Source organism: Dromiciops gliroides, chromosome 3, assembly GCF_019393635.1.
Source record: "Dromiciops gliroides isolate mDroGli1 chromosome 3, mDroGli1.pri, whole genome shotgun sequence".
NCBI lineage: Eukaryota > Metazoa > Chordata > Mammalia > Microbiotheria > Microbiotheriidae > Dromiciops > Dromiciops gliroides.
In genome coordinates, this window is record NC_057863.1 from 439492261 (window position 1) to 439504248 (window position 11988).

At 35.0% G+C, this 11988-nt stretch overlaps 1 protein-coding gene across 1 annotated transcript in view; it reads left to right on the forward strand.

Annotated features, from left to right (window-relative positions):
• The window catches only part of CIR1 (corepressor interacting with RBPJ, CIR1), a 38930-nt gene extending 26942 nt beyond the window's left edge, over nt 1-11988 (forward strand). The window contains exons 8-10 of the mRNA XM_043995466.1: nt 7743-7849; nt 8684-8769; nt 10343-11988. Of these exons, the coding sequence (XP_043851401.1) occupies nt 7743-7849; nt 8684-8769; nt 10343-11096 (947 nt within the window). The 3' untranslated portion in view covers nt 11097-11988. The remainder of the gene's footprint in view (nt 1-7742; nt 7850-8683; nt 8770-10342) is intronic.

Consider the following 11988-nt stretch of genomic DNA (forward strand, 5'->3'; position numbering starts at 1 on the left):
AGGACTCCAGCAGAGAAGGGAGCTAAAAATGCGCTCTCCCTTTAATAGATAGGAATCTAGGCCTTTCTCTCTCTTTACCAAATTCTTATTCTCCTTAATAAATGCTTAAAAGCCTAACTCTTGCTAAAGGTTATCATTTATTGGTGACCACTCATTAGATATTTTAGACAGACTAGCTAGAATTTTAGCCCTTAACACCTCACAGAATACCTAGCTTTTAAGCCCAGCTCATGTGTTAATTCCTGCAGAAGACCTTTCTTGATTCTCTGTTATCAACTTTGTCTCAAAATTTTCCTCCCCTCCATTGGGGAGCAGGGAGCTGGGACATGACTACATGTCCTGCCAAACAGGGTCATTTTGTTGGTCAGTTTTGCTTAATTGTTTTCCTTTTTTACAGTGGAGAGTTCCATTGGAGATAAGAGATTATATTGGGAAATGACTAGTATAAAAAACAAAGGGAATAAATAAAAATTTTTAAATTGAGTGATAATGAATAAGACAACCAAATATAAGTCACTCACCTCTAACTACAGAGGCTCCCTAAGGTGGACAATAATAAGATCATCAGGGCTTTTCTAGAACGTGTTGATGTGAACAATTATAACATGGCAGTTTTGTTCTAGAATAGAGTTTCATATTTCCTTGCCTTTTGTGTATCTTTCAGAAAACATTTAGAGATAAATTAAATGTTGAATTTCTTCTTAACATTGAACATTTTAATAACGATTAAATTGACTTTCTTTCCTATGAACTCAGATAAGGACAATAAGAGGTCCTATTGTTCTCAGCATACATGAAGATGAACTGGCAATGTGTCAGGAAAATTCCCAGTATGAAAGAGTTTTTTTACAATCCAGTACAATTGGTTCTTGCATAACCCTTAGAAAATCATACATAAAACATTTTCATTTATATAAATAAAAATCACCCACACACTCTATTAATAACCAGCTCACTTTTTATTTGGGACTTCTATGTTGCTACTTCTTACTGTAGAATTTTTAAGAGAACTATTCCCTTAGGCTTTCTTAAAAGCAAAAATTCTGTGATTACATTAGGAAATGAGGATAATTCCTAACAATTCCTCCTAGTCACAAATCCCATTCCTGAGCTTCTTCAGATGAGTGGCAGTCCTAAAGCATCCTTTTACACATCAGTGGCAGGGATGGTATGCAAACTCAATAAAGGCTGTTTCATTTTTTTCTTTTTAAGTTATGCTTAATGTGTCATATCAGATTTTATTTTTAGTTACATTCAGGTCTTTGAAGGATTTTTTTCCAACAAAGAAAAATCTTTTAAGTCTATACGACATAGAGTATACTCCAACTCTACTGAACAAATGGAGAGACATAGGTCCTCAAATAACTAAAAAGCAGGAACCAGACACATTTAAATCACCTGTTTGCTTATTCTGTTCCATTAGCTGACAACAGGTTTGTTTGTAGTGTCTGTCAGTGATATGCTATTTAAAAGGACTACCAGCTTGCAAAGTGTCACTCGTAGTATCAGGTATGGGGGAAGGAGTTCCTCAGAGACAGTCAAAACAGTACCACACCCTTCCTCCTACCATTCAACACCCTCTTCCCAAGTCAGCACCACAGAGCCAAGGTGGAAGAAATCATTAACTGGAAGGTCTTTTTAGTTTAAATAATGAAACAGATATTTGGTCTTGAAAAGAGTAGGGACACCTTCTTCTAGTAGTGAAATCAAGAAATGTAGACTGGAGCCTTCCTTGTGTACCACAGAAATTACTATAGGCCCAGAGAGATGAATCGACTTGCCCACACTTAACACTGTTCTCTCTGCCTGTCCTGTGCATTGTGAAGCATTTGCAATTTTATAGGCTTTTATACATCTTATGACCAAAAGTTTTTTCTAAATTTTACAAAATAATTTCTTTCTCTTGTGATAAAATTTGAGTTATTTGATGTGGAGGGTTTGCACTTTGGAGCAAGACCTTAGTAATGAAATCATATATCTTGGAAATACTGAAGGGGCAGCTAGTTGGCGCAGTGGATAAAGCACCGGCCCTGGATTCAGGAGGATCTGAGTTCAAATCCGGCCTCAAACACTTGACACATTACTAGCTGTGTGACCCTGGGCAAGTCACTTAACCCTCATTGCCTCGCAAAAAATAATAATAATAATAATAAAAGGAAAGAAAGAAAGAAAAAAAAAGAAATACTGAAATAAAATGATCAAATGTACATTTTGTTACTGAATAATTTCACCTGAGAGGTAGCCCAGCATAGTGGATAGAGAGCTGTCTTCAAGGCAGGAAAACTTGGGTTCAAGTCCCACCTCAGAAACATTCTTGCTTTATGGACTCTGGGCAAGTCATTTAACCTCTGAGTATCCTAGGCAAGCCTCTAAGAAGGAATTGCAGACTATTTGGTGATCTGCATTGGAGGATAGAATTTTCTCACTAGGAGTTCCCATTCAGATGAAATCACAAGTCTGAACAACAACCACAAAAATTACCTGTTAGTGGCCATTCCTCTTTTTTATCCTTTTTCTTGGTTAGTCTGTTCTGTTTTGTTCTGTTTTTACTAATTTAGTAATTTTATCAGAATTGGTATCCTTTGTAATTTTCAGGGTTTTATTTTATGCCCTTCAGCTGTTACTCTTTTTTTTTTATCATAAAAGTATTTTGTTATTTTCTAGTTACATGTAGAGATAGTTTTCCACATTTGTTTTTATAAGATTTCTAGTTTCAAGTTTTTCTCCCTCCCCGCTCCAAGATAGAAAGCAATCTGATATAGATTATATATGTACAATCACATTAAACATATTTCTGCATCAGTCATTCAGCTGTTATTCTTAGAAGGTATCCATTGCTTTCACTGGACTGCTAGAGAGTTTATTAACACAAATCTCTACTCTTGTTCTTTACACATTAGAACTTGAATTCCAAGTGCTGCCTAAACTGCAACAAACTTAAAAGCCAGATCATGTGAACATTCTTGGAGTAATTTGCACCTTGAATATAGGTTATTTATTGATTTAGCTTTTTGAGTCAGTCATCTATGTGCCCTAGCATACTGAGACTATATGCCCATAGCTGGTGCTGGTGCTGGTGCTGGTGCTCCAGAGTAGCCTGCTAGAGTTGATCACCTGGCAGATCAGCAGGAGAGTGAACTTGGTGAAATTGTTCTCAAAAGTGATCCAACACGGCAGCTAGGTGGCGCAGTGGATAGAGCACTGGCCCTGGATTCAGGAGGATTTGAGTTCAAATCCGGCCTCAGATACTTAACACTTACTAGCTGTGTGACCCTGGGCAAGTCACTTAACCCCAGTTGCCTCCCAAAAAAGGGGGGGGGGGGATCCAACAATAGATCCCTTTATAGGAGTTCAACCCAGTTAAAGTATCTGGAGAACAATCAAGTGTAGTCACTAAGGACTTTTCTGCAAACTTCATTGTCTTTTTTTTTTTTTTTTTTTTGCGGGGCAGTGAGGGTTAAGTGACTTGCCCAGAGTCACACAGCTAGTAAGTGTCAAGTGTCTGAGGCCGGATTTGAACTCAGGTCCTCCCGAATTCAGGGCCAGCGCTTTATCCACTGCGCCACCTAGCTGCCCCCATTGTCTTTTTTTTTCTTTTTTTTTTTTTTTTTGTGAGGCAATTGGGGTTAAGTGACTTGCCTAGGGTCACACAGCTAGTAAGTGTTAAGTGTCTGAGGCTGGATTTGAACTCAGGTACTCCTGACTCCAGGGCCAGTGCCATCTAGCTGCTCCCCCATTGTCTTTTTAAGAGTGATTCTACCAAGTTCCAAATCTGGAAGCAAAACAAATGCTCTTCAATTATCTTTACCCATAAACTGTTTAAGCAGCTTAGATAACAGAAAAACAGTCGTACCCATTTTACTGTCTTAAGAAGGCAAAGGTCCTCCAGTTTGAATGGCAAGAAAAGAGCATAAAATCGAGAGATAGGTTCAGAGCTGACAAACCATTTCACCAGCATCAAAACTTTTAGATATGGTCAATGCAGGACTTTGTTTTGCTTCACAAGGAATATTTGTTACAAGGATTTTGTTTTTCTTTTTTTCTTTTTCACTAAGGGTCTTGGAAGTTTGAAGAGATAAAACATTTTTGTTAATTAAAAAAATAAAATTTAATCTATCATAACTACCACATGAAAAACAACTTTCTCTTTCCAAGCTAGAGACAGTTTTCATCTATATTTGTCTTCACTTGTTTTATATCATAAATTGTAAACTATAAAGAGCAGAGATTGTTTTTCAGTTAATGTATAACGGCAGTTTGGCATAACCAATAAGGGTTTAATAAATATAATTTATTGTATTTTTTTTTTTTTACTGAGGCAATTGGGGTTAAGTGACTTGCCCAGGGTCACACAGCTAGTAAGTCTTAAGTGTCTGAGGCCCGATCTGAACTCAGGTACTACTGACTCCAGGGCCGGTGCTCTATCCACTGCGCCACCTAGCTGCCTTAATAAATATAATTTAACCCTACTCATTCCATCTTCAAACAGAACATTTTATGATACTAGTGACAAAGTATCCTTTAAAAATTCTTCTTTATTTACATATCTTTTCTTGTTCAGAAGTAAGCATGATATAGTAGAAAGCATATTAGACTTGGAGTAAGAAGGCCTTATTTCCAGTCCCATCTGAGATGTTTAATAACTTTGTATTCATGGTCAAGTTACTACTAACCTCTTTCATCCTCCTCAGTTCCCTGATTTGTAAAATGGGGACAATATTGGTACTACTTTATATCCTAGGGTTGTAACAAAGAATTTCAAAAGATGCTTATATATAAATGGCACTGTTTTCTTTGGAAAATTGTGAAGAAAATATTAACTGATTCACAGCTGCTTTACTACAGCTCCTGCTTGCTAAATTCAAAATCATTATTGGTTCTGCTAATAGATTACAATTAGACACAGTATATAAATGAGGAAATCTTATTACAAAAAGTAGAGTCTCTTCAGGGAATCCCCAAGGCCATAGATATAATGTATGATAAAAAATTTTAAAAATGTAAACAAGTGATTGCATTTTCCCTGTAATTCATATGTATGGGAAAACAAAACAAAATATTGTCACGTTTCTTTTTCTGTTTCCTTTCTTCATGGTCTTAATTCTTCACTGTTTTTGTCACTACCATTGGTCAGACCATTTGTTTGGGGGATTTTGAATAGCGGCAGGAGTTTTTGTTGTACTTTTTAGCAGAACACTTTTATGTTGCAAAAGACAGACAACAATGTCTAAGGCTACTCAAGCAGAGTATTTATGTATAATTTTATCACTGATGCTCTTCTCTGAGCAAAGCAGATTTTTTAGCTGCTAAGACTCTTACATTGAATGAGACCCACTTGGGAGCAGTTTTGTAGAAGTGGATTATAATAACTAATGTAGTGGTAAGGGGTGGGGAGGGTGGGGGGGGTCATTGTGTTATATGTCCAGAAATATCTACCTATATTATATCCAAAACAATATCAGAACCATTTTATTCAATTCATTGTTATCAAAATTATATCTCAGTTTGTGTTAATTATACTAAGTGTGCAAAAAGGCCATACTGGTCTCAAGTAGCTCAAGTTTCCCATCCTTGATTCTGCAGAAAAAGTTTAGTTGGGATTATAAAGAAGTATTAATTTTAGAAAAAAAATGGGGTGAAAGGTTTGGGTGGGTTTTGTTTTGTTTGTTTTTCTTTTTTGTATTAGAAGGGTCTTTAGACATCATATTATCCAAATCCTTCATTTGTCAGATAAGGAAACTGAGACCTAGGGAAGTTTAAGTGTTGCTCTGAGTCAAGATTAAAATTCAGGCCTTTATACTTCAAATTCTTCACTAGATGATGCCTACTGACATTTAGTTGTAGCCAGTCCATACTAAAAATAATTAGTCTGACTAGGGGGAAAAAAGACTTTCATTTCCTTGGAGTAGTTATAAGTACCACAATAAAGTTGATGTGAAAACCATGTTTTCTAAAACATCTTGTAAAATTGCCCATCTTTCGATGAAAACTGATGCAATTAGTAACTTCGAATCATAATGGAAATGTTCTTTGGTCCCATATAAGAAACATTACACTCAGTGGTTTTTTTAGCTTAATTCCTAATAAATTAACTTGCTGAATTCATTTGTTGTTTAATTAAATTATTGACAAGTAAATGTAATTTCATAATTTGAGCACAGAAATTTTCTGCTTTGTAAATTATACTCTTAAATATGAAGTTCAGATGGCCACCTAAATGAATACATCATAGAATGTTTAAACCTATGTCTTACATTGTTAAGATGAACAAATTGTATTTGACTTAAATGCAACCAATAGGAGTAGCAATAAAAATTCTGGTTTTGTTTAGGAATTTTATCATTTTGGTTTTCTAATGATCAAATTTCATATAAGCTCATTGGATTATTTGAAATAATTTAAAACAATTAGTGATGAATTTCTTGAATAGGAAAAAGTAATATTGTTAGCAACCCCAGAAATCCCTAGACTCTCTTCTCAATAAATAATTATAATGAAGTGTAAATTTTTATTATTATACTTAAAAGATACTAATTTTATGTTATTTACTTTTTTCAGTAGATTATGGTATTGTTATCTTTATCCCCCTAAATACTCTTTTCCTCTATCTTTTCAACAACTCAACAGTCAGCTCTATGTGACAGGGATGGTAAAGTCTGTAATTCAGTTGCATGATATCACCTGGTTCCAACTTGACCCACAAAAAGATTTTTCCAAAGGAACAACCAAAGATCAAAGTGAACAAATTCTAATTTCATTACCTTTTTTCCCATAATCACCCTCAAGTGAACATGACAAAAGAAGTTAAATGTGTCCTAAGTTAAATGCCTTTGCATTCAGAACTGGATCCCTAAAGATATTCAGGCTACAAGATGTTTTTAACAAAGTCATCACATATCCATGTTTTATTACTATTTGACTGCTTTCAAAACAGAGCAGAGTGGAGGAAAAATAAATGAGGAAAGGAAAGAGGTATGCTTTAATTTCTTGGGAGAGAAGGTGTAGGGAGTCAGAGAGCATACTCAGAAATCTATTCAGGGTTGTTCTACATTTGTGTGTTTTCCCCTTTTTTTTCCTGGCCCATTCTTACTACTGCTACTTATACCATACTTACATGACCAGAAAGAAACCTTGGATTGAATTTTTGTTCATGTTTAAATGACAATTTCAGCAGTAAACAAGAGCCACCCCCACCCTCAATCCCCCTCCAACAACAGATTTGTATTCCTCTAGCCTACCTCAAATTCTTTTCACCAGGCCCACGATCATGATTCAAAATTTCCAGGTCTAGGTCTACTGTATATGTAATATTTGGAAATTTGACTTTTTTTTAATGCCAGCCTCCACGTAAGGAAAAATTGTTTTTATACCTTTAAAATACCCATTTTTAATTGGCTTTTTGTAGTAAGTGGCCATTGGAAATTTAATTATGATCTTTTCTTCATTCTTGTTAGGTTTCAAAATCTCAAATCCAACAATAACAAAATGTATTTTTTCAATATGACAAAGTTACATAAGAAGAGAATCCCCTTGCACGTAAAGAAAAATGCAATTATTTTCTATTCTGAATCTCCAGACTGCTGTTTTAGAAAATCATATCTGATTATTTGCTCAGCAGAAGATTATTGAGTTGATTTAGCTGTGATTTTACTTAACAAAGCTTCAACTGCATTCCTACTGTGGAGTCCAAAAAAGGTAGAGAGATATAAATGATACATTCAAACTGTGATTTTTGTGAACAGGGCCATCAATGCACCCCTCGGAGCTAATAGCGGAGATGAGAAACAGTGGGTTTGCACTAAAACGAAATGTACTGGGGAGAAACTTGACCGCAAATGATCCATCACAGGTAATGATCTTTTTATCAGTAAGCTGAAAATGTCTATAAATCTAAATGTGATTGCTTGTGAATTGCTACTTAATGTTTTCCAATATGCATGTCCATAGGAAAGCAAGAGAAAGCAGTGGAAAATGTCTAAGATCTATTGTAGTTTTGCTTCTTTACCAAGATGGCAAATAGGAACTTATTTTTAAACCTCTCTTTTAATAAATGAAACCACCTCTGGTTAGTGTAAATCCCCTGGCACCACTGGTAGGGTTCTGAGTGTGCTTTTGATGCCACCTTGATCCTAAGAAATCTGGATGACAGAAAACAATGAGGGAAAAAAATGGTAAAAGCAACACCCCACCCCACCCCCATTACAATCCAGTGTTTAAACTGTCATTTAATGACTTAATTTTTTTTAAGTTGCCCACATATGGAAACAATGCTTCTGAGCATTGAGAGGGATTGCACAAATTAAGCTCATGGAATAAGCATGAAATTAAGACTCAGTTTTATTGAAAATTTGAAACCAAAAATTGGAGCAGCTTTAAGGTTCCTTTAAAGGGCCATGATCTTATTCATTATGTAAATTTCCTAAATTCAAAATAAATCTCAAAGGTTTGACATGATTCAGCCTGAGAGAAGAAGGTGGGGAAGAAAGCTATGATATGTGATGATTTGTAGGTCTGGCATCCTGCCTTAAAACACCCTGATGCTGGCTCAGATGTTCATCTATGCTCCAGTTCATCATATTCCCTTTGGGTATTTTTTCCACCACTCACCTAGAACTATTTGTAAAGCAATCTTACAACTTGTTAGGAAATTTAGCAATTTAATATCAGTTTCTTGTTGGTACAGGAATATGTCGCAAGTGAGGGTGAAGAAGACCCAGAAGTTGAATTCTTAAAATCACTATCAACTAAACAAAAACAGAAACTACTCAGGTAATTATACCAAAGTATATACTTGATGACTTGAGCTATAATTTTCTTTATGTTGAATTTTAATGTACATATTTAACTGCATGTAAGCCTAAGGGTTTGCCCCAGATACTTTGCACACCAATTCTCATCACATTAATTAGTTTTTAGTATAACTAGAGTGATGAAATTTTGTAGAAAGAAAGAGAAAAAATGTAGATGTACTCTTTTATACTTATTTTAATACTATAAATTTATGGGGGGTTATTTTTTCCAGTATACTTAAGAGACATTTATAGATCGTGCTTTTTAGAAGAAATTTTTAATTTATTTGTTTCTAATTTTCCTTAGGAAACATTTCCAGTTTCTTACATTTTTGGTGTTTTTGTTTAAGTTTGATTTCTTCCTCACTTGAATTAAATGAATTTTAGGTTTTTAATTGATATTTAAGTTGTCTATATCTTTCTGTGTATCAGTTTACCTCTGAAATTATAAAATTTCTGCTAGAGTACCAATAGAGGGAGCTCACATTTTGTAGGTACCATAGAAGTGTTAGGAATTTTTAAAGAGACTGGTAAATTTGCCTTTCCATTTTATGAAGACAGAGCCTAGTGAAAATATATGTAGATGTATCTAATAAGCCAATTAAGTCGTCTAGAAAATTTGAAAATAAATTAATTCTAAATTACTTGGTAATAGGACTAACAAGCAAGTATTTTAATTATTTAGAAAAATACAGTATTCTAAAAAAATATACTGGCATCCTACATTAATCAAAAAAGTTATCAATTTTAAAAGAAAGGTAAATCCATTGACTTTCAGGTTGCCTTTTTTAATTTAAAAAATGTCAAGTAACATTTTCATCATATTTTAAAATAGCTACACATGTGTAATACATATTTTTTTTAGACTAAATATACCTATACACACCCAAGTTCCAAGGCATCCCATATAGTGTTGTTTATAAACCTGTTAGACTAGGTAGGCTTTCTTTTAGCTCAGAATGACCATTTTAGCATCTTGTAATGTCAGATTCTGACTCAGTACTGTTAGCAAAAGAGAAAAAATTTAAATGATGCAATTAAATTAAAAGCTATTCAGAGAATTGGCTTTTTTAATTTGATTGGTTTTGATACATTATAGCTTCCACATAATTTTATGATTTGAAACATTGTTCCTTACTTTTTTAAGTATGCCATTTAAGTCAACAGCAATTAACTGCATGAGTGTGTGCGTGTGTGAGAGAGAGAGAGAGAGAGAGCAAGAGAAGACTTATATTATTCATACAAGTAGATGAACTATATAATGTACAAAATTCTTCCCGGTTCTAAATGTATTTGGAAGCCCCCAGGCTTTTTTTTTTTGGCCACTTAACCCTATCCCCTTAGGAAAGAATAAGTAGAGCCGAAAAGGGAAATAATATTGAATTTGAATAATTTAAAAGAAAAAGTTGTCATTTATAATAAAGTACAGAAATGGTTATTTTAAAAGTCAGTAAGAACACCTTTTTAAAAAAATTAGTGTACAATCTCGAGCCACTGAACTGAAATCAAGGAGCTATGTTTAGCATACTGATTACTCTTATCTCCCAATAAAGGAAGTTGGATCGCCTTGAGAAGAAAAAGAAGAAAAAGAAAAGAGATAGAAAGAAGCAGCAGCTGCAAAAGAAGAAAAGCAGAAATAAACACAAAAAACATAAGAACAAATCATCCTCCTCCTCCTCTAGTTCTACCACCTCCTCCTCTTCTTCCTCCTCCTCCTCCAGTGAAACTTCAGAAAGTAGCAGTGAGAGTGACAGCCAAGAGAGAAAAACACAAAAGAAGAGGACTTCTAAGAAGAAGAAAGCCAAGTCTTCAGAAGGTGACAGCAGTGATTCTGAAGGAAAGGGGGGGAAGTCTCTGAAGGCCAAACTTGATGAAGAGCCCTCCAGTAGTCATAGTCACAAGGAGAAGGCGAGGGAGAAGTCAGGGTTTTCAAAGCAAGAGAGTTCTGGGGAGAATAACAAATGGAGCTACTGTGATTCTGAAAGAAAGTCCAAGAGGCAGAATCACAGCCTGGGCAAGAGAGGATCTGAAGGCAAGGAGAGGAATAGTGGGAGCCAAAGCAGGGAAGAGAGGGATCACAAAAACTCCAGCAGAAGTCACAGCAGTTCTAGGCCAAGACAGACAAGAAAGAGACCAAGCCGGAGCCCCAGCCAAGAGCAGAGCAGGAAGAGGGAGTCCCAGAGCTCCAGCCGATGTATGTATAGAGGTGAAAAGAGACACAGAGAGGACTCAAGGGATGAGCATGGTAGGGCATCGCACAGATCACGGAGCAGGAGTGGAGACCGAAGAAAGAGAGAGTATCTGTGACAGGTACCTGGAAATAGAAATAGCTCCACTCTTTTATTGACTACCTTCCCCAAGGGCTAAATTACGTACTATTGTCTTTCTAATAAAAAGCTCTATTTTCATTTCCCACTCCTGTAAACTGTCATTTCATGCACAAAACTCCATCAGTACCATGAGAATGAATCTTGTGAATATTTGTAAGTAGCCTATTTTTTGTCTGTAGAAATATTTTCTTTTGGTGTTTGTTGTTTTCCTATGCTAAATGAACACTCATATAACTTTGTAAATGACATTTTCTTTGTTTTGAAATATCTTTTTTTTTTAAAAGAACGACAGTTCATTGAATGGATATAATTTAATTTGGATTTCTTATCATTTTTAAGCTTTAAATTTGCTTTGAGGAAAGCATAATCTTTGTAAAATCCTGTTGTATGATTAAATGCTAGAATAATATTTCCAACTCCTTCTGGGGTAAGGAGTGGCCTGAATATAATGTTTCAGGCAATACTTTAGGGAGTTTGGGTACTGGATTTTTTTTATTCTTAAACTTCTATCTTAGAGGGCAGTTTTCATGAGCTAAATAATGGTTTTAAAAGTTCTGCAGAAATGTATAACATGTTTTGGCCTCCTGCAGTGTATAATGGGGTGAAGACTATCTTAACATCATGAACCCCTGTTGGTCTTTGTCACTGTGGAGTCAAGTTATTGTTCGATAATTTTTCAAGACATGAAAAGAATACTGTTTGCAGCCTTAACTGTTTCCAGGTATTTCATTCTAGGCAGTAGGATATTAACTTGGATGCCTTTTTTCTGTTGGCACACAGCTGTTAAGCTTTTATTTTTCTAAAGGTTTAAGTTTTCACTTTGTGTCATAAAGATGAACCATTTTAATAAATTCCATTATTTTTTAGAA